General features: G+C 45.4%; 1 protein-coding gene across 1 annotated transcript; it reads right to left on the bottom strand.

The window, feature by feature from the left end:
- Nucleotides 1–6843: 6843 nt before the first annotated feature.
- On the bottom strand, nucleotides 6844–22664 carry GNA11 (G protein subunit alpha 11). The gene is made up of 7 exons (XM_054805898.1): nucleotides 22497–22664; nucleotides 18207–18391; nucleotides 16495–16649; nucleotides 15276–15404; nucleotides 13739–13868; nucleotides 12825–12978; nucleotides 6844–11115 (listed from the first exon to the last, which is right to left on the bottom strand). Exons 1-7 carry the CDS (start codon nucleotides 22630–22632, stop codon nucleotides 10925–10927), a joined length of 1080 nt encoding a protein of 359 aa, XP_054661873.1. The 5' UTR covers nucleotides 22633–22664; the 3' UTR covers nucleotides 6844–10924.
- Nucleotides 22665–23548: the final 884 nt, after the last annotated feature.

The following is a 23548-nucleotide window of genomic DNA, read 5'->3' as shown; positions in this document are numbered from 1 at the left end:
TGCGGCCCTTTTTGATTCTTCTCCATCCCGCCTCTGCCAGGCTGTCATTCAACAGATAACCAGCATCTTTCCCCCAGCGCAACTTGCCAAGAAGCGGCAATTTCTGCTCCTGCCGGACTCATCTCTTCTCCCTCGGTATTTTGTTGATTTTGCTGTTGATCAGAGTGACAGCTTTATCCTCCTCTAATAGGAAACACGGGCAAACGTGGCAGCAGGAGCACTGAGCCATGGAGGCTGGGGGGGGGCAGGATTTGGGGAGAAGGTGGCTGCAGCAGCTCAGCTCTTCAGAGTAGGGCACAGTTCCGGGCAGGCTCCGGCCTCATCCCTCCCTGCTCCACCCCCAGCTCAGAAAAAAACAACTGTAAAGAAAAAAACCCAGCTTCTTGCTTTCCTCATCTGACACCTTTTCACACTACCACCTCTGCCCCGAGGAGGGGAGGGAAATGGAATCTGACATCTACAGGTTCAGGTTCTTAAAAACAGAGCCACCTAGCCCAAAAGGCAAGGAAGCTCCTCTGCATGGCCGTGGGCCGGTGCTTTCAGTTCCCCCACACGCACCGAGACCTGCTGCCGTGAGGGGTTCCTCACCCAGGAGAAGAGCGCAGAAACCCTGCTGCGACTGCACAGAGCGAGAAACAGATCTAACAGTGCAGGCGCTCCCGCTGTCACCACAGGTGCTCAGGGTTAACCTGCTGCTCATTGGCCTACCCTGAACTACGTCAGACTAATTGAATTAATCTTAATTGGTGGAAGGCATCTGCGCATCAGCAAACCAGCCGATCTGAAAGAGCCCACTATTGTCCGCCAGCTGCAAGTACAGGGCATCCAGTCCAGGCTTAACGGCCATCAACCAGCTTCTGCATTCATCTGATGGAAGTGAAACGCAGGCAAACAGGACAAACGGGGAGAACCTTTCCCTCTCCCAAATTTTGAAAGCAAGAAACAAAGCCAGAAACTTTTTGAGTAAAAACTTCAGATCGCAGAAGCGCAGACTCTTCCTACCAGTAAGAAGTGACGGTAAACCTCTTCTATTCTCTACAGAATTGCAAGGGGAAAAGCCAGAAGAAAGCTTTTTTGAGAGCGAGCCTTGCCCCAGACACGCACACCATGCTGAAGTGAGAATGAAGAAGGAGCCTGTGCAATCCACGTTGGCCAGCTGGACATCTTTCACAAGGTAACTGCCGCTGATAGGGGAGGCCAAGGGAAGGACAGGTGAACGTAGTCTATTTTACACGGACAAAGAGCATTCCAAGACCTATAACTTTGAGGTTTGTCTTCAAACAAACAGGAAAACACTAATTCCACTTGCTTCTTCTCCCCACGCAGATTTCCAAACACACCGGTTTTGACCGGGATCCCAGGTAGGACAATTGGCAAAATTTCATAGTCTATCCAAGCCTAATGCAGGGCAGGGAGGAGAAGTGTTATAATAATCTTCTATTTATGTGGATTTCCTGAGCTGTATGCACACCTGGTTTGTCTCCTCTCTTCGCTGCAATAACGCTCCCACCCAACCACTTGGAGGTCCAGGACCTCAGAGCTGGGAGGCACAGGAATGCTGGTGAGCGTCGTGCTGCAATGACACCGCCGGACTCAGGAGAAAATCTGAGCCTGCACCCACAGAACAAACATCTCACTCGCTGCGATGCCACATTTACTTTGGCCTTAACTGTCGCTGCACGCTTCAGGGTTTACGGCTGGGGAATGAGGGACTCAGCTCGGCAAAGACAAAACAGAAGTTGAGTCTCCAGAGGTGAGATGAATTTGAGAGGAATCTGTCCAGCTGAGGTGCGGAGCTTGATTCGTACCCAAGCAGTGGGGATGTACCAGTAACAGAAAAAGCAGTCGGACAGCTAAAGATGTTTAAGCAACCATTGGAGAAAAATGGGATAAAATCTGACTCTCTGTTATTAGAGGGATCCAGATAGTTTTGCAGCACATAGAGGTGACACTATTTGCATTCTTCTAACTGCAGAGAAAGGAGGAGGAAAAAAAAAAATCTGTTAAAAGAGCAGGAATCTGATACATTTCTTGAGATTAGAACCGATAAATGAAATTCTAATAATCAAAGACTAGGGGACAAAGTTTACAAAGCTACTCATAAGAACGTCAGTCTTTTTTGAATCCAAACTTGGTTTTTGATCTGGAAGTTTTAATCAAGCCCAACTTCACCAACCAGCTCCTGTTCTTAAACCATTTAAATCTATAGGTACAGATCAGTTTGCAGGTTACAACAAAATTTTCATGACTATAGAAACACAATCTCCAAAGTTTTTGAAGAGTAGCAGTCAGATTTAATTTTTTGCATTAAAAGAAAACCCCTAATGGGTTTTATTTTTCAAGATGTACTTCTGCGGAGCATTCGCCTTCCCTTATGTTCACGTTTGCCTAAGAGTGACTTGTTAGAGCCCATATAATACCTGCAGCAGTGCTGGATACAAAACACTAGACCAAAGATTTTAAGATTCCCAATACTTTCCAAACCTAGTAATTAAAAACTTCTTAAAGCCCCCCCCCCCAGGTCATTCACGTGACTAAGAAAAGCTGTAACTGGACAAAGTTATGAGTGATTTTTTTTTTTTTGCTGCAGATGATGATTTTGCAAGGATTTTGCACATTTATCCTGTGTGGTTTACGTGCACACAGTGCCCTCTTCGGGTTAGCAACAGGACGTGTTCTGTCTAAACAACTTCTGAATTGGTCCGTAAAACTTACCTCTGCAAAACTCTTTTTCACCAAAGCATAAGATTGCAGTTCTTTCCCTCAAGGTTCTTTTACAACATTGAATCTGCTCTGAATCGAGTGTTGCAAAGCTGACATTGAGCTGAGACTTCTTTTCTAATCAGGCTGCCAAATCCTTTCCAGAAGAATTCCAAGGATGTTCTCATCCTGTAGCACCTCTACTTTGCAAAGAGCCTCATTGAAGCTGTCGGCTGTTTACAATGAGATCGAAGGCCTGAGCCACTGGGAGGGAGTATACCAACCAGCACAGCAGGAGACACACAAACACCATTTATTTCCATGGCCAGGAGCTATGGAAACACACCTGAGATGAAGGAAGGAGCAATTCTGGGAGCAGTGCATGGTAGTGTCCAGCGACAACAGGTAATAGCACCTGGCTGGGCACGTGGAACAGCCCCCAGGCTGCATCCGTAGTCCCGGCTGAGCCACATCTTCTCCCATCTTGGGAGCTACGTTACCCAGAAGCTTTCACGACAGCCCAAATGCTGAGTCTTGTCATACAGTCCAGTACGGGAGCCACAAAAACTCTTCAGAAACCATGAGTTCTCAACTCAAGGTGATATAGACATTACAAAAACTGCTCATAGAGGCTTAAATTCCTGATTGGTCTGCATCGCAGAAGATAAAACAGCTCCAAGACAACTATACTGAAGTGGTACGCCTGAGGAGAGTACACAAACAAGAGTTCATTTTAGAAATTGCTAGTGGTGCTAGCTTTTGCTGGGAAGCTACTGAGATGTCACGGACAGGAGATTACACACACAATTTATATTCAAGTAGCTTTACAAACCAGAGAGAGCAAAGAAGTTTTTGTCCAAGGTGGTTTCTGGAAACCTTCATTTCCATCCTATTTCCCATCAGTTCTTACCACTTCTGTTTGTGGGGACACATACACTATAAAAACTTTTTTTATTGTTTTCGTCTTTAAAAAAAAACAAAACAAAACCTTTTCTCCACTTGCATTTGAAAGCACTACCTTCAGAAACAGGCGATTGCAATATTTATTCAAATGCTTTCACACCAGGAGAGATTGGCTGCTGCAACGGAAGGACTCATGATTTCCACGCTCTATCCATGAGCTATCCGGAGCTCACCAGAGCGACTGCTAGGTACGATAGAAATAGGCAATGAAATGGGAGGCAGGACCCAGCAGCCTTCAGAGGACAGATGCGCTGCCCAGGAAAACAAAAACATAAATTAGAGGTGGAGAGTGCTGGATGGATGCCCCTCACCGAGCCTGGGCTCCAGGAAGTCACTGCTTTTGACCGTAACGTTACATCAACAACCAGCTGCCGTTCAAACAAGCTGAGCCGGTCCAGGGCCTCTGACCTGCGTGCCACAGATTGCAGCGTCCTGCGTAAGGCAGTTTGGGGTCAGGCTAGACACGGGAGAGAAAGCTGAAGTGAAAGGAGGGAGGCGTTATATTCTTGCTTGTCCTGGTTGCAGCAGGGATAGAGATAATTTTCTTTCTGACAGCTGGCGTAGTGCTGTGTTTTGGTTTTAGGATGAGAATAATGTTGAAAACACACTGATGTTTTTAGTTGTTGCCAAGTAGTCAAGGACTTTTCAGCTTCTCATACTGCCCAGCTAACAAGAAGCAAGGGATGCTGAAGAAGCTGGGAGGGGACACGGCAGGGGCAGCTGACCCAAACTGGCCAAAGGGATATTCCATACCGTACAACGTCACGTTCCGTCTATAACTGGGGGTGGGCGGAGGCACGTAACTGGGGCCCTGACATGGTAACCGGGGGTCTTGCACAACATCAGCTTGGGTGTGATGGCGTTTGTCTTCCCAAGTCACCATTACGTGTGATGGAGCCCTGCTTTCCTGGGGATGGCTGAACACCTGCCTGTCCGTGGGAAGTGGGGAATGAATTCCTTGATTTGCTTTGCTTGCGTGCAGGCTGGGAGGCTGGGCAGCCAGGGGTCTTGTGTAGTGTTAACCTCAGGTGGTAAGAAATTGTGCTGTTCATCACTTGTTTTGTATGTATTTTTATTATTCTTTTCCTTTTTGTGTTTGTCCTATTAAACTGTTTTTTATCTCAACCCACAAGTTTTCTCACTTTCACTCTTCCGATTTTCTCCCCCATCCCGTCCGGGCAGGGGAGTGAGCGAGCAGCTGCGTGGTGCTTAGCTGTCAGCCGAGGCTAAACCACAACACTGCTTTATAAATTTCATATGACATTTTATTCTTCTCATGCTGGACAGACGCTTCCCTAGCTTTCGCCAACAGAGCAGATGTAGCACAAAGAAAAGAGCTTTCTCTTGCTGTGAGGATGATGGCTGTTCAAGGACAAGGTGAATCCCAAATTCTCTCTTCTCTGCCCTCTTCTTCTGCATGGGATTCTTTTAATATGAAAAAGATGGAAATTGATTTCCTTAACGTCTGGGTCCACCTGTGTACACAATCCCAAGGCCCTGTTCTGGTGTTGGCAGTGATGTCTAACAGCCAGGTTTGAAGTGACTCCCAGCACTAGCCCACCCCCAGTCCTTGGGCCAGCACACCTTCCCAGACAACACACCTGGCCCACAGCCTGGTTCTGACTGCCCCTTTTCCCAACGCTCCCTTGAGAGCAGGCTCAGGCGAAAGGAATGGTCCAGGCAGCAGCAGGCTGCTCCATACCACAGCCCCTCCGGAGTTCCCAAGACTTCTCCTCGCAGGACGGGGTAGTTCCTGCACAGGACAAGGTTGCTGAGGGCCCCCGGCTGCTGAGGTGGAGGCCAGGAGCTCGCTCTCTTGCTGGGAACAGTTTACTCGGTCGATGTTTGAGGGGCCCTTGGGAAAGGCAGCAACTGCAAGCAAGCTGCGTGGATTGTTCTACCAGCTGCTGCTCCCAGCTGCCTCTTTCCCTGGGCCACTCCAAGACAGGCAGAGACCAAACCTCCTGCATATAGGCTGAACAAGCTGCAGTACTTCAGAGACAGCACACCTGCAGCAAGCACAGGCAATTTGCACACACATCATGTCTGGAGGCTGAAAAAGGCCAGAACACAAGTTAGGAATACTGGGGATTAGCCTTAAGACTTTACCTTCTTCCTTGAAGAGTCTGAATCAGTCACTATGCTTTATTTGAACTGAGCATATTATACTCTCTTTGCCAAGAATGGCACAACACATGACCCACACGGAACCGAAGGAAACAAACAAACCAAACACGCTTCTTTCAGCTATTTCATGCTTTCCACCTGGTGAGAACACAGAGCTACTGAGAAAAGCAATGTACATTCACCCCTAACTAGCAAAGAGCAACGACACAAATACCTGCCAGTATTATGGGCAACCGGATTGGAGCGATCTTCCTGGTTCAAGACAAAACATGGCATCTCAGGCTGTCCAGTACTTCCAACTTCACCTGTGCATTAACTGACATAGAAGGGAGCAGAACATCCTTGGTTGCAGCTTCCTGGAAACACAGGAAGCCTTACACAGAGGAAGTCAGACATTTCTACCCACTCTCAGCTGATTGAATCTCAAATTCCTGGGGAGCAATCCTAGGGGAGGAGAATTAAATTCTAGAAACTCCATCCCAGCAAATCCCTTTGTGCAAGCTTTTGCAATCATCCATCTCTGGACTCCTAAAGGGATGAACTGAAGCAGTGGTTCATATTTCAAGTCCACGTTGCTAACAAACAAGACTGGAAGCAGAAATGTTAGTGAGACCAGACCTGCTATCAGCAACGTATATCCTGCAAGAAGCGCGCCTGAAATGGGCTGACACTACAGCAAGAGGCAGCAGCAAATACTGGCAGCTTCACTTAGCAATTCTACTCCAAAATCCTGTAAAATTCTAAGTCAAGGTGCCACCGCTGCATCCCTACATCTTAAAACCCTAGTCAGCCGCTGTTCACACTTCAGCTCAGAATTATTAATACAGTATGTTATATATAGTTAGTGCGTATTATACCTTATATTTACCAAAATACGCTTGGTTTCTATGCCTCAGAGTCCTGATTTTCTGAGCAGGGACAACATTGCTAGCTAGGAGGGCAGAGTGTGCTTCAATCGGCTGCAGGTCCCCCAAGGTACAGAACTTGTTAAGCCAACCAGGAGGAGGGGAAGAGGAGGGACAGGAGTGAAGAAATGCATGTCTGACCACCATGGCTTTTAGGAACAAAATTTATTCCAATTTCAAACAGAGAATTTATTTCAGGAGAAAGATATGAAAATCAATTTCCATCAGATATTTCTGTAATAAGGGATGTTGCCCAGCAGTCAGAGTGGGATCATTCCAAGAAACAATCACACTCCTGGACTGGAATGAGACAGTTTGGAGCCTGAATAGATCCTGACACTGGACATCTTATTCAGAAACTCCTTTACCCTACCCTCTTCCCTCCCCCCACCCCAACACGCACAACAATACATGCATTGCAAATGACAAGGTTTAAAAACAGCATTTTATATAGTATCTTTTTAAATAGGATAATGTTTAAATTGTCTTAAATCAGGATCCTATAATATACAAGTATAACCAAATAATTTCCACCACATTGGCACTTGTAAAGAGTCTCTGGCACTACTAAAGAAGGGGCATTGGCACAAACCATACTCTTATAAAACTGGGTGCTGCATAACACACTTTATCTCTGCTGGACTCTAACAACCTGGGCTCTGTACAGTACAATACAATGGTCAGCACACTCCGGAAGTACTTTTTTTTTTTTTTTTTAAAGTAATAAAACACATGAAGAAAAACCATAGTTGAACGCAAGGCCAACATTGCTAGGAAGCAACAACAGGAGACCAAAGAATCCAACTCTGGGAGAAGGGGAGACAGGCAGAAAGGGCAGGAGCTATCTGACACGCTGAAGCAGGAAGGGGCTGTTGCTCACCAGGTAGCCAATCCACACAGAATGGTGCAAAGAAATGGGATGGTCCTCTCCTCACTGACTTCAAGTTTCAAACTGGTTCAAAGTATGTTGGTTTCTTCAGCAGAACAAAGATAAAAAGTGCACAAGGAGCAGAGGTTAGCCAAGAGACCACTTCCTCAGACTCAAGATTTTCTACAAGAACCCAATTCCACCTCTTTTCAGAAGGTCAATCTGTTGTCTCAACCTGCAGAAAGTTCTGACTGGCCTTACTTTCAGAAAAGATGATAGAGGCAAATTCGGTCTAAGGTTTGGCACTTTTGCTAGGGCAGGCATTTGCCAAAGGGCCAGCCAACAGAGGCATGAACCAGTTCTGCAGCAATGCTTCACTGGCCAAGCTGGAGGCACACGAGCTACTGCTTGCTAAGGAAAGCATGTGCTAACACTGGTATCTTCTCACATATAATATAGTCCACAGACAACTCCAGATTATGTGTATAAGTCTGACCCATTCCTCCCCCAATTCAGAATGAGGTTTTGGGAACTCACGAGACAGCCATGGCATAATGTTCTCCCCTTCCCTTTGCAATAACGATCACACCAACTCAGTTATCAGGCCAACAGCTACACCAAGCAGTTGCTCAGTAAGGTACAGCACGTGCCTAAATCCTTGTGCCCGTAGCCTCCCACGGTTCCCCACAACAATGCAGATTCACTCTGCAAGAGATAGAAGCCAAGATCCCTCCTCCCGTGCCAGGGCAGCAGCTCTTAAAGGGGAGGATACAAAACAAAAAAAATTTCAGATTCAAGTGGAAGTACCACCATCATTCACCTTGGAAAAAAACCCCCAAACTTCTGGGAAGTTATTTCCAAGAACCTGTATATCTCAATGCCAGGTTCATTGCTGGCAATAGTTGTAGTGTGAACCATTTACAAGAGGATCACAGAAGCAGAAGAGGCTGGTGCTGCCATCTGCTTCAGATGAACAGCATTTAGAATACACAAAGATGATTATAAATTCCTCTTTATAGGACAGTTTCTACAAAATGGATCATTTTGGCATAAAGACAAAAAAAAAGCAGTAAAATTGATGCAAAGCTGTCTGACACATGGGAATCCCTCTCATTCCTCCCAAGTGTTAAAGACAGTCCAGAGCATGGCTAGTCTAAAGAGATGCTGTGTTTCCCTCAGCATCACCACTTGGCCAGACTGGCTCTTCAACTGTTGGTCCCATGGCTACTGTTCCAACCTGAGCTCTCTAATCTCTCTTAGCAGAGTTTGCTTCCTTCTGTAGTGCTCTGAGACATACAGAGGCTTCCCTCGGCTATTCTGGAAAACAAGAGGGAACTATAAACAGAATTACTCAAAATTATGTCCCTCCATATTTTAGTGTTCTAGATCAAAGCATCTTAAGCATCTCAGACAGTTAAGATTTACTCTTACATGTTGTGCAAAACACTGATGTAGTGCTCTGTCTACAAAAGAGACAAAATATCAACAGCCCCCTTCAACAGTGCAGCTCATTTAGTCTTTATCTACTGGCAGCCTGCTAGCCTTCAAGGGGGCAGTCTGGTTGATCCAGAGATTTTGGACCCAATGCTACTTGTTGGAATTGAAACAGAAGCATTAGTGATGGCTAAACGACACACGTCCAGAGGTGAGTCAGATTTCCCTGTTTCCTACTCACTCCTTGCCTTGCCACTGCAGTTGTCTTCCAGGCCAGCAACAGGTCTTCAGCACATTTGTTCACTTGCCTCAGCTCCTGGAAAAAGGCCTCTAATGTGCAAAGGCTTCACATCCTTCTGCTTAGTGGTTTCATTTGGCATCTAGAATCCAGAACTACTTCCACTCTACCTTCCGCCTGCACCAGCAAACCCTACCGTCTCTGCCTCTACTCTCCTGCTAAACGAAAGTGCAACCACAGCAGGGCTTTCTGGATTCCATAGCAGCCGCGTGCTCCAGCCATGACTACTGTAACTTGATTATCACATGCACCCTGGAGCAAGTATGTGTGCAAGTCTTTCAAAGAGAAACACAGCAGCATGTGCCTCAGGGGAATGCATAAATGGGAGAGAGAGAGAATTGCCACTCCCTCCAAGAGCTATTCTCAATCTTTTCAAGTAAGAATCCTACCTACATCCCAAAGTTTGTCACCCACCAATTCTGGTCCTTTCTAAAAATCTGCAAGCTGGACAGGACCGAGGAATTCTTACAAAGTCATTCAACACACTGGCACAAAATGCAATAAACAAGGCTTGTTTGCTACTAGCAGCAAGAAAAGAACTAGAGGGTGGCACAAGACTAAGATTTTCGATCCAGCCAAAGTCTGATGTTTAAATGCCACAATTACTCAGTGTGCTTTTGATATTTGCTGCATAGAGAAGTTGCTCACGTGATGTCATATACTATACTCAACAAAACGTAGTTTCTCTCTGCAAATTGAGCCTTGTGCGCAGGCATGCGCTTGTGGTGTGTGGGGGATGTGTGTATGTGTGTGAAAAAAATAAAACCAAGATAAAATAAAAAAGAATAATTACAGTCAGGCACTTCCCCAGGCTCAGCAGCTATTGCTCCAAGAGCTTCCATCATTTGTAGTCCACGAACAAAATACAGCAACACGTAGCAAACTATGTATAGAACGTCAATAATTTAAAAAAAAAATAATCACAGTCTCCATACCTTTTATAATTGATAAGAAAAAAAATAACTCAGAACTAGAACATATAAAGAATGGAAAAGTGATGGCTTTTGTTGTTGTTGTTTTGCCTTTTTCTTTTTTTGCACAATAGTTGGAGAGCAATTGCTCCTCCCCAACATTTCATCACAGTGAACCATGGAGCGTGTCCTGGGGAAGGGAAGGGAAACGGGGCGGGGGGAGAGGGGGGGAAGCAAGCAGGATTAGCAAATTACACCAGAGGCACCCTATAGCGCAAGGCAAAGGGACCAGTAGCATTCTGCACTCCCACAGTCCAGTGAATTCACAATCTCGGCTGGAAAGTTGTTTTTTTTCTATATATACCACGGGAATGAAAAGGGAAAAAAAAAAGTGGCTAAGCAACAGAGGAAAGCTCAAGATGAGACTGCCTTAGCTGTTTGGCAAAAATTAAGAAGTAAGCAAGGTGCTGAAGAAATGAGGCATATCCCCGTTAACTGTGAAATAAAAAGCAATTTGTTAAAAATATGAAATCAACTACTCTGTGGACAGAGACATGAGACTCCAGGATAACACCGAGCACTTGCCACTCCACAGATCAGACAATTTGCAATCATTACATCATCAAAAATTAAAACTTTTTTTCCTGTCATATTTAAAATTTCTTTTTTTGTCTTTTCTTCACAATGAAGCCTCTCAAGGGGCCAAGAGCAGAGCAGGTCAAACCAGGTTGTACTCCTTCAGGTTGAGCTGTAGGATGGTGTCCTTGACAGCTGCAAAGACGAAACGGATGTTTTCTGTGTCTGTGGCACATGTGAAGTGAGAATAGATGATTTTATCGCTGTCTGGATTTAAATCCACAAACATCTTGAGAATGAACTCACGGGCTGCCTGTGCATCCCTCTGTGGGCCTGCAGCAAACAAAGAAACCAGTTAATGGATTTATGCTAAGTGCATCCCCTGGTTTGATCCATCAGAATAATTGCTAGCGCATTTTTTCTTACGGGTTACAGAGCTATAAAGAAGAAAGTAAGATCATTTATTGCATAGAAGTCCCAGGAGCTGAAGTGTCTTATGCTTTTCAGTTATCTAACCAAAACCTACAAAAGGCATTTTTCCAAGGCTGAGAGTTTTGACAGACGCCAAGGCATCATTTCAGACCGTGCTTTGAAATACAGCATTTGGTATAACCATGTATGTGCTGCGTTCACCAGATAACAGTGACAGATGCTGGATATACATAACACAGTTGTCAGGGTTTAGCTGTCCTCTGTAGATGGGATGCATATTTCTTCCTAAGATATAGATGGATCTTATGTGCTAAAGGACACAAACATATGTTTTGCAAACAAGGGTCATCTTCACTCAAGGCTGCAGTCTGTCCTAACTGGCTGGTCAACTCACAGGAACTAAAACCTGGAATTTTTGCCAGTATTTACTTCATATTGCTGACAACTCCTCAGAAAAAGTCACCTACTGATACTTCTTTCACAGTATAGTGGTGTTGTCACATTCTCCACAGCAAGGACTATCTCTTGAGAGGTGGTCTGATGGGCTACCTCCCACTCGCAAGTGATGCAGCATCCCTGGAGGAGCTACAGTAAATATTTATATGAAAAAAAAGTGAAAATATATGCTACTTCCTGATGTTGCGATCTTGTCTCCAGCTGTTAAGTTATATTAGAAGTACACACTATTTGACCGACAAGCTCACTAGCCATTCCCAGCCTGCTGTAAAACCATGATGTTTTCCACCACTGGCAATTTCAGAGTGCTTGTGCTTTCAGACAGCAGGGGGCATGAAACTCCAGAAGTGGGAGGACAACTAATAACGAGCAGTTTCATTAGTCCGTTAAAAGGAGAAAGCTGTTTGCAAAATGGCAATTCTTCCTTTACCTTGCATTTTTAAAGCACATAATAATCGACTTAATACATGAGAGCATGGCAAGGAGTGTGTTGCCTGATGTCATTCACTATTTTTCTTTATTTTCAGCCCTGTACAGATGTGTTACCAGTCAACTTGAAATGCACTCAACTGAAGAGCTTGAAATGCTATTTTGGCTAAGAACTTTTGTTTCAGATGGGCATTTCTCTGTTTCACGTAGGTATTACTTGTCCACAACCGCAGATGGCACACTAGTAAGAATTTCATGCTACCTGAGATTTTTCAGCACCATCGTTTGAACAACTTGGGTATTTGACCAGTCAGTTTCTCAAAACGAGGATTCAAGTCACCTCTTGACTAGAGGGCTGAAATGCCCAGTATACCTGCGAATTGTCACGTGTTTATCGAACGGGTTATGTGCACAAGCATACATGTAGGAAAGTTAAGATTTCCATGATTTAATACTCTGAAGTGCATATTTGGAGGGGATAGTGGAGTAATTCTTCATCTAGGAGAGGTTCGTTATTTGATCATTCGATCAGATTCCAGTCATCTACATATGATTAAGACATTTTTGTGACATTTTCTCATTGTTGTAGGTATTTCTTCTCAAATTAAGATGTTCTCCCCATCTCCAGATATGAGTTTTCTTTAAAAACAAAAAAAACATTCTAACCAAACCATCTCTACCCCTTCTTCTAGATATAGAGTGTTCCCACCTTAAAAACCACTCACCATCAAACTCTGGGAAATAGTCAACAAGGTGGGAATATAGGATCTTGTCTTCCAACAGATCTTTCTTGTTGAGAAAAAGGATAACAGAAGAGTTTTGGAACCACGGATAAGTGATAATGGTTCGAAAGAGAGCTTTACTCTCTTCCATCCGGTTCTGAAACAAGAAAAAGAAAGCCTTGTTTTAACAAATGAGCACTAAGATGCTTTTCTGCTACCTGCACACGTACTCAAATCTGTATCAATCCAGCATCTCAGATACTGTACACAGAATACTTTGGCCCCAGGTAGGTTCTGGCTCAAGCTGCGCCAGTAAGTGGCAGGGAAACGCAAAATCCGATGGACTCAAGCTTCATTTAATTGGCAAGCCATTCATATCAAAAGGCTTAAAAGACATTTTATGCTTTGACAGTCATGTGAGAGAACTGCCCATGATACTTTGTGAACACATCTAGCAGAAAAGAAATAACTGCTGTTACCTAATGGCATTTTTTTAATCTATTAGTAAGTGCAAAATATTCAGTATTGCACCTTCGAAGAGACCAGTCACTCTCTAACAAGACAGCAGTCACAGCACGAAGTAATTCAGTGCTGAAAAGAGGAATGGGTGATTTTTAAGAGCATGCTGTCACATTGCACAGTACCTTCCAAGGCACACAGAACTCAGCAATTTCAGTATTTCTGTATTACTTGAGAAGTACAGATGATTTGAATGCACTGTGCGTTTTCCATTCTCAGGGACATCATGACCCATTGAGGCTCATGTTCCCTTGCAAGAGGAAGAACTGAAGGCCAAAACCAACAATACTTGCTAATCCAACTTGGCACCAAGCACTTTGGTACCAATCTCCAAGAAGCTAGAAAGACATTCTTCCTTTCCTTCCACCCTCCTGCAGAGTTCCCATTCTTTGGCTTACCTCATTATCAGATTCCACCAGAACTTGGTCATATTCACTAAGTGCTACTAAAAACATGATGGAAGTCACATTTTCAAAGCAATGGATCCACTTCCTTCGTTCTGATCTTTGACCTCCAACATCCACCATTCTAAGGAAGAGAAACACATACAGTATCACAGAAGTAGCTGCACTTCTCTATCTGAATGCAAAGGACCAGCATACAATGAGAACAAATGCAGCTCTTCACCATTCAAGTTAGCCTAGCATGGGGATGTAATAATATGTGCTTGCTAACAAAACCATCAGGTTTACAAAATACCCTGTTCCAGAAATATATCAAACTGAAGAGATGGTCATAGGCAAGCGATACAAAATTCAAATCTCAAATATCAGCATTACTATTTTTAGTTGCATTCTGCTCTGGTTTGCTAAGCAGCAGTCCTGAGTCTGGAAAGACAAGTCCTTCAAAACTCTGCTCTGTCAAATGAGCAAACTATTTTTATTTTATATTAAAGCATCTGTTTGCCTCAAAACTTCTCTCACGCAGAGAGCTTTCTTTAGTTATTAAACTTGTCTTAGAACATGTCATTTATCAGTTATGCACTTCAGCTCCTCAGTTTTAAGTCCCACCCGTATAGTATGCCAAAATTATTGTGTCACTCACCTAAAGTGCAACACACCCGGGTCCACCTTTGCTAAAACCCTGTACCTATTTCATAGGTAAGCAAACCAGAACAGGGAGCGTAACTTTCTCTATATCTGTAACTGAATGGTTTAAGAGACAGGATGCAGGTGTCTATTCCTCTCTTGTGGTAGAGAAGGGCAGGGAGCATGCAAGCACCAGAGAGCTAGGGAGAAAATTGCTTTGCAATAGACAGGCACATCATTGTGCCCTTTATGCCATGCTCAATTGCTGGCTTAAGCCTCCAAATACCATCTATTGCTGCAGCAGCATAGGCAGCAAGTTTTGGTGTCATCCTGAAAGCACAAGGTAGGCACAGAAAAACATCTCTGAGCGCAGATACTAGGTATCACACACAAGGACGTATTTCTGCACAAAAAGTGTTCTCTTTGAAGGAGAAATAAATGGTCAAAGTTGCTTGAGCTCAGCAGTCTTAAAAGGGAAACACATTTCAAGTCAAGTATTGCCCAGAGCAACCTTCCTCTTCCTCCTCCCCTGGGTGGCTTAGGCTACCAACAGTTCACTCAGCTGCCTCACAAGCCACCACTTCAGCCTCAGATGCCAGCAATGCAGTCTTTCGCAGAAAGGACAAATTCTTGCAAAATGGTTAGTTGGGCTTTAAGTGTCACTGATTCAAAAGCATGTTCTATTTTGTGACAGTCAATGCTTCAGCTTGGAGTCAGAATAAAATGTTACACCATCCCCATTACAGGAGCACCTGTCAGCACATATTTCATAATATCACAGCACATACATCCACTCAAGCCTCTCAACTAAGCACCTGGACACTCTAAAGCAATCCAGAACTCATCCTTCCCGAAACCCTATCGCTCCTCTCTCAGTTCAGCTGTAACACGAATACACCTTCAGTACCTGAAGATAATATTCTCTAGGTCAAAGGGGTACTCTATGATACCGGTTGTAGGAACTCTAACCCGTAGCACATCTTGCTGAGTTGGTAGATATCCTGGGGTAGCGATACGATCCACGTCGCTAAGATAGCTACAAGAAGCACAATGGAAAAAAAAAAACAAAAAAAAACACACTACCTTAGGTTGCAGCACCTAAATATACAGATCTAAACACTGCTACATTTAGTCGTTCCCTAGCATAACAAGAAAGTCAGAAGTCACCTGAACCATTTAAAATGTGATGTGGAAAAACAACAGAATACATCTTTGGGGAACAGTAATTCACCAGGCATCCCCTTTGGAGGATAAACAAATACATCAAGGACAACTTTATCAAGTCTGTATAGGAGTGTGGAAGACAGTCTTTACTACAGAGAAAGTTTAAGCAAAGTGGATGCTTTATGTATCAAAATCAAGTCTCATCTGAGGTTTTCTATTTATAAATGAACCTACGTCACCAGACTCAGGTTTTGTTAATAATAAATCCATTGAGTTACACATCCATATACACCTGTAGGCCAAAGGACAAACCTGAAGAGAAAGAGCAACACTTCTGCTGCCTAAGAGCCAGGACCAACACAGAATCATAGAATCGTTTTGGTTGGAAAAGATCTTTAAGATCATCAAGTCCAACCATTAAGATAGATAGCATAAGGTAGAGATTCTAGGCTCAGGTATATCCAGAAGCAGAAGTGTAAACAACTGTCTTTATCACCCACCAGAACATCTCATACTCTCATGAAAAGTAGTGAATGGTAAGGAATTTCCAGATCTAAATCTATCCCCAAATAAACACAGGTTCCCCATCTCTAGCAAAGCTCTTTGCCTTTCTGGAGCCAGATTCAAATAAGTTACCAGTTACCTCTTCCCACTGCTCTTTGATCTTAACTTTTCCTAAGGATACTTCTGGCTGATAGAGGCAAAGTGCCTCTCATATGCCTATGACTTTTATCCCAATACACATAGCCAGAGACTGTGCAGCATGTCTACAACACTAGCAAGACTCATCCGCCTCAATGAAAAAGATAAAAGGTACTTTAAACAAACTATGTAGTGAAATCTACAGCAGTGTTCCTGCCCTTTGAAACAATCTCTAGACTTCAATTAAAAAAATTGGACAGCTATTATTTGTTAGACTATCACTACCATCTACCAGTGCATGCCAGTGATTATATACTTACTATTTAGCTGAGTCGGAAAGCTGATATTCTCTTCTCCTGTCATAACACTCTTGTATTCCAGGGTCATTCCACAATGTTTTAATTGCACTTACATATGGCTGCTCAAATGTCATGACCTTTTCTACATCCACTTCCCGGATCAGCACTGCATTGGCCTGGATGTTTAAAAGAAAAGAAAAAAAAAGGGGGGGGGGGGGGGGGCAGTGTGTAAGGTGCAGGGGGTACCAGTCACAGGCAGGCAAAAAATTCTTAGATGAATCTTGACATTATGACTTCAAGGATCCACATGCTAGTTATGGGTCAGGTTGCTAAGACCAAAAGGACAATGGGTAAACTATACATCTAAGACATAGCAGACATCAGCAAAATTCCCCCAAAGCATCACATGCTCCTTCACAGAATAAGCTGTAAAACAGCAGATTTCACCTATCATTAGATCATCAGGTGTTTTGAAACACAGTGGTTTCCAAGGCAAAGCATTCACTGTGAAGAACCACAGACTGCCCAACTTCGGAGGAGGTTAAACTGCAGTTGGGTAACAAGTTGCTCACTCAGGTTTCTTACAAAAAAAAAAAAAAAAAAAAAGTGCTACATTTTGAATAGCAATAAAGACATTGCTTCTGTGTACTTCCATTGTGATCCCTTTTGAGAGAGAAAATAAATATGCCCACCCTACAATCTATAAGCAAAAGGAGGACTACAGTCATTACAACAGCCTGTGGCATCTGTGAGGTTATTATCCACATCAAGCTGCTTTCTGAAATCGTTGGTACACTTGCCACAGGAAGGGGCTTTTGCCTATACGACCTATACCAGGAAAAACAAAACACAAAGCTAAGTTCTGCACATGTTATCATAAGTAAAAGTTGAGAGACTATACCTATCAAAACACCTCCACCATGCCCCAGGTAAAGCACAGGCAAGGCAAGCTTCCTCACACCCTGCCTGTTCTCATCACTGAGACCGCAGAACCTCTCAAAAGGCAAAAAAGGTGTTCAGACTCAAAAATTCCTGGTGCACCATCCAGTCCCTATAAACAGTTATTAAAACTCAGCTCCAAGGTACTAAGCATTAAAGAAGCAAAACACACTAAAAAAAAAAAAATCTGCTGAAATAATTTAGACCAGATCTGGCTGAAAAATTTATTCCCGGACCGAAAATCTGGTAAGCCAGTTTTCAGCTCAAATCATGTTTCTGTGGTTGAGACCAAAACCCTCCAAGAGAGGTTTGTACCTTTGGTCAGTACCTACCAGAAAAACTGACAGATTGCACTAATAGTGCTAACTACCAGCAGAGGTGTCTTTTGGGGCCAGCATGTAATTTGACAGCTTTGAGTTCTGATGTGAATAGTAACTCATGCAAAGAAAAGCCCAAAACATTTAACAATACTGAATCCTTGAAATGGGTAAAAAGAACACCTCTCCTATACCCTGTATCATATCCTAATCCCTTGCTCCCACCACTCACTATGCAGACCAGTGCAAAAACCATCCTGAGAATGTTGCTCTGTCCCTTAACACAGTCAAGTAAATGGAGTCAGGTATCAGCAAAATGTCATAAAAAGCAGTCCTTAAAGCACAAAACATTTATAGGAAAGAGTTCAGGGAGGCTGAGATTGCAATGCAGAAGGACACAAGCAAACAGGAACCTAGGAGTCAAACCCTAGAATCCCCATTGCCCCAAAACCCATGCAAAAATTGTGAGAGGCTTACCTTGTTCTGTTCATATTTGTACAGAATCTTCAGGGTTTCCATGGCCCTGATCATAGACTGCATGGCAGTGAAGATGTTTTGGTACACCAGCTTGGTGAAGCCTTTTTTGTCCTCTTCAGAGTAGCCTGAGCCATGAATTATACGCATTTGCTTAATGAACGTGCTTTTTCCACTCTCCCCAGTGCCTACAGAATGCAAGAGAGAGAGTCAGGAGCCATCAGAAGCAAGGCGGGCTATAGAAGAAAGCAAGCTAACATCAGTCATATCATACCCCAAAGTTCCTCTTACTATACCCAAGTACACACTACTTCCAACCACTTTTTTAGCCACTTTCCAGAATATTAAAAGACAGTCTGGATGGTCCTGCTCATCCCCACTATGAACCTAACAGCATAGAAGGAAGACATCTTGTCCTTTACAACAGCCTTCAAAAGCAGCTCTGGTACTTATTCCAAATCTCACATTACAGCCACTCCTACATGTTCTGCGTCAAAAGGCCCCTGTCCGTCACACCTGACCTATTCCCAGATACTCCAGCAAGATGCTACAATCACAGCACCAGCCAGAGAGGGCCCAGATGCACTCTCAAGTTGCTAAGTACTGCAAACTGAGATGATAGTGAGTGGGCCAGGGGAAGCTTATTTGCACAGTAAAGAGCGGATTTTCTTTCACTGTCATTTGGCACAAAATGCTCTTTACCTTATAGACTATGTGTCCTTTCATAGAAAAGAACTGAACACAAGAGAAAAATCAACTCTAAAGGAGAATGGGGCTCAAGAAACTACTTGCTTATCCATCTGACGTGAACAATCCAGTCAGCACATCTGCCTAGCATCCCAAACTACTGTGCAAACATAATGTTTGCTCTTAAAGACTGAAATTATAACCATCATTGTAGCAAGATACCTCTAATACTGCTTGCAGCCTTTGGATATTACAGAGTTAAAAATGGCGACTGACAGAGAACAGAGTAGGATGTTGCTCACAGCTGTCGGCACCCTGTCTTGATCCCTAACAGACAGCAGGCTGCTCAGCAAAGATACCGGTTCCTTATTACACAGGTTTACTGCCCCAGAGAAGCTGGGTCTTAGAGGAGAAGGGAAGGCAAGATGCACACGCACCAATGCCAGCGCATTAAACAGTCCAGCCCTTTCAACGCCTGCTTCCTGCACAATCAGTTGGGCAGGTCCTCCCACTCCTACATTTATGGCCCCAGAAAGTGTCATTTAACATGCGAAGGCCAACAGATGATACAAAAAGATGGTGGAAACTTTCTAACACAGTAAGTATGAGAGAAAATTATCATCAGATAAAGTATCTGTGCCATTACACAGCCTCGTTAAATTCATGATTCAACTGATATTATGGAAAGTACCCAGCGACTTCCACTCTATATATACACAGTACCTTTTGTGGAGGGGACATATGGGTCAAGTCTTGCATGCGATTAACATACGTCCACACTTCATCCCACAAGCAACAGCCTAAGCATATACCATTGACACTTCTGTTGAGTATTTTTGTTCAATCTAAAATATGCTATCAGATATGCAGAATGTATTAAAAAAGAGCTCCTTTTAATACAGAGGCCCAGCTTGACTACTGAGAGCAAAAACTAACATGTATCACGTAAGTGACAAACCCTTTTGATCTGCAGTTACAAATAAGCATGCTGGCAGAGCCCTGGCTTTCACCACAGGAACCACCAGGTACTCACCTCACACTAGGGGATAGATATATTAAGACAGGATCTCATTCATCACAATACACAATTACTACTCACATGTAGATTCTCAATTACTCATGTTTATAGTGCCAGGCTAAAAAGCAAACAAATAAATATGCTCAAATAAAAGCAGCAAGCACCTAAGTAGAAGCAGCATGTTTAAAATAAACAAACTCTCCCTATCTCCAAGAACTGACAGAAATTATGTCATCATAGTTAGAAATTAACATTATAAACACCATTAACATGCAGCAAACTATCTCCATCTCAAACAGAAAGCTACACCACAGATGGGGGGGAAAATTGGAAACTGAAATCTTTTGTGGTTTCTCTCACTGTGGTGAGAAATACTTCCTTGCCCTTTACCACAGCAACCAAAACTGAGAAAATAAAAAAAAAAAAAAAAAAGTGGTGCTTCAAAGCATTCCAATAATGAAAACACAAGAGAAACCTCAGCACCAGCCATTCACTTACTTCAGAACTTAAGAGTTCAAATAGTGACCCCATCATCACCTGTTTTTTGGTTAGGGGTTTGTTTTGGGGGGGGTTTTTTGGGGGGTGGGTTGGGGTTTTTATTTGGGTTTTGGTTTGTTTGGTTTTTTTAAAAGGTCCCTCTTGTTTTTACCTAGACCATCAACAATGCAGAACAGCACTACACCAGACCATTATAAGTTCTGGTGGGTATGGTCTCCTACATTTATAAGAGCACAATAACCTTTGTCTCAACATTTTCATATTAAAAAAGAGATAATCTGAATTCACCATTTCTTCTGTCAACACCTGAAAGCAGCAGAGTTTACAATAAGTTAGTAATGACCCCCAAGTACCTGACAAGCACTTGTAAATACATCAGTCACTAGACAGTATCCCATGCTTAATCACAAGCAATTTTTGTATAAAATATTCTCCCCCCTCCTCACCCACTAAAAAGACGAATGACTACCATACAGAGAGGACCGTCCAATACCTTGAAACCAAATTTCTTATTACCAGGTTCATCACTGATTAGCACTGTTATTCTTCACTCCAATTTTCCGGTTTAGGCTTCAACAAATTAACTGTCACTAGATGTAGTGATAGGAAACGTTACGAGTTTCTACAAGGCAGAAACTCACTTCACACACGCACTCTTTTCAAAATTTTGAAAGTTTGGGAAAGCCCTCTTACTAATATGATCACTAATATTTGTGAAGGTAAGAACTGCACACAATAGGAGCAAGACAGAAGAAATCCCTACAAGCAGCATTTACATCCAGGAGAGAGAACACACGTTACCTGCCACAACTTAAGGTGGGCAACGCGCAATGCTGTATTCAGTGAAAAGCATCTAGCAAGCACAACCTAAAACTCGAAGTGTTGCTTATCCAATATTAACCACCTCAAATAGATATTTAAAAAAAAAAAATCTGATGCTGAATCTTTCTTAACTGTATCTTTTAGAAAAGCAGAAGGGATTATTGAGCAATTTGAATTATTTTGAAAGTGAAATCTTTAGATCCAGTGGGATCTTCTTAACCCAGATCTACCCTATAGTGCCAACCTATTTTGAAACAGTTGCTTCTGTGGGACTGCTTTAGGGAAGCATGAGAGACACACTTCCTAGTCTACAAAAAGCCTTACAGAAACTGACAGGGCAGAAAGCAGGATACATACACAAGCAACGATAAATCACAGCGCCCGCGAAAACCGTAACTTGTTTAAATTTGAGGGCTACCTGGACACAAACATCAAACTCACTGCTGAAGAAGGATGTAAATGCCTGAAATCTTAGCCGGCTGCTCTTGTAACTGATTACCCATCCCTATAAACCTTATCTAAACACAGAATAGTTATCCATCTGCACAACCACAGAACGCTACTACGTTTCCATCTGAACACCTACACCCTTATCGCTGCACAGGTGATCTCTACCTCTGAAGGCAATGCTCAATACTATAGCCATTTCCGTACCATCACAGAACTTGTGCATTCTTACTGCTTCATCTCCCTTCAGATTCGCTACACCAAGCTCCTTACCCTGCTGGCCCTTGCAGGACTGCACAAGGAGAACTCTGTGGTTTAGGAGCCAGAGAACAGTTTTTCCACAGACGTTCGCTCAAGGCCCAGAAGTTCACTGACAATACTGAAAAGCAGCAACTCCCTCAGCGAATTTCCACACGCCAAAAAAGGCCCGCACGCTCTGAGAAGCGCTTCCTCGAGACAATTTTCACGCGCGCCTGTGCGCGCGCCTGCATTTAGAACCCGTAATTTCAGCTTCATAGTTCCTGCTTATGTCAAAACCCATTTTGACAGAGAACGCATCATAAAAAACAAACAAAGGGCAGCCAATGAGGCGGCCAGCCCCGGCACCGACAGGAAGGCCGCTCCGAGCGCAAGGCTCAGAGGCGGGGATCGCTCGTGGCTCCCGCCGCTTCCCCACCACACCCGCTCCCTGCCACAGCCCGGACGCGGCGGGGCCGCGCAGCCACCCGGACCTGTCAAGCCCCGCGGCCGGGCAGCCGGGCCAGGCCCCGCGGCGGGAGCGGCGGCCCCGTGGGGCCGGGCCGGGCCCCGGCGCTCCTCACCCAGCAGCAGCAGCTTCAGCTCGCGGCGGGCGTCGCGCTTGTCCCTCCGCAGCTGCTTCTCGATCTCGGCGTTGATGCGCTTCGACTCCTTCACCTCGTCGCTCAGGCAACAGGCCATCATGGACTCCAGAGTCATGGTCGCGCCGCGGCCGGGACGCCCCCGCCCACCCCCCACCCCCCCGGCACCGACCACCGTCCTCCGCACGGCCGGGAGCCCGGCCCGGCGCCCGGCGCCCCCTTCCCTCCCCACCCCACCCTCCCTCCGCGGCGCCGGCCCGGCCCCGGCCCCGGCCTCGGCCCCGACTCCTGCGGCCGGGCCTAGCGCCGCCGCCGCCCCCCCTCAGCGCGCTGCCCTCGCCCGGCTGCGCCGCCCGCCGCTCCCTCCTCACACAGCCCCGACGAGCCAGCGACGAGCCGGCGCAACCCAACCCGCTACCGCCGAAAACAAGCGCTGACTGACAGCCGCCGGCGCCAGTGGTGGAGCTCGGCGCGCGGCGGGGCGGGGCGGGGCCGGTGGGGCGGGGCGCCGCGGCCAACCGGAGCGCAAGTTTGGTTGGCCGGTCGGGGTGGGGGCGCGCTCGGACGCGCGTTCCCAGAGCGGAGCGGGGCGGGGCCGGACCGCCAGGCATTGTGGGACGGTGGCGGACCGGGGCGCCCATCGCGGGGCGGGGCGGGCCGGGGCGAGGGGGCGGCCAGCGCGGCGGCAGGGCCAGGGCGGTCGCGCCCCGAGCTGCCGCCGCGCCCCGAGCTGCCGCCGCGCCCCCTCCCGTTCGCCGCGGGCCCTGCGGCCTGGCCCCGCCCGGGTCGTTAAGGCCGCGGTGGCCGTTAGGACGGCGACGCAGGGCGGGCCCGCGGCCCTGGGCGTTGCGGCACTTCCCGCACCTCTCGGGGCCTCTCCCGCCCTCGGGGGTGCCCTGCGCCGCCGCGGCGGAGCCAGCCCGGCCTGGCCCTGCTCGGGGGAAGGCCCACCTCAGCCGTAGGCCCCGCAGACCCAGCCAGCCCGGCCTCCCTCTGCCGCCCACGGCTGCGGCAGTCCTCGATGCAGAGGAGGA

This window comes from Grus americana, chromosome 28 (genome assembly GCF_028858705.1).
Source record: "Grus americana isolate bGruAme1 chromosome 28, bGruAme1.mat, whole genome shotgun sequence".
In the NCBI taxonomy this organism is placed as follows: Eukaryota; Metazoa; Chordata; class Aves; order Gruiformes; family Gruidae; genus Grus; species Grus americana.
This window is presented reverse-complemented; position numbering and strand designations above follow the sequence as displayed.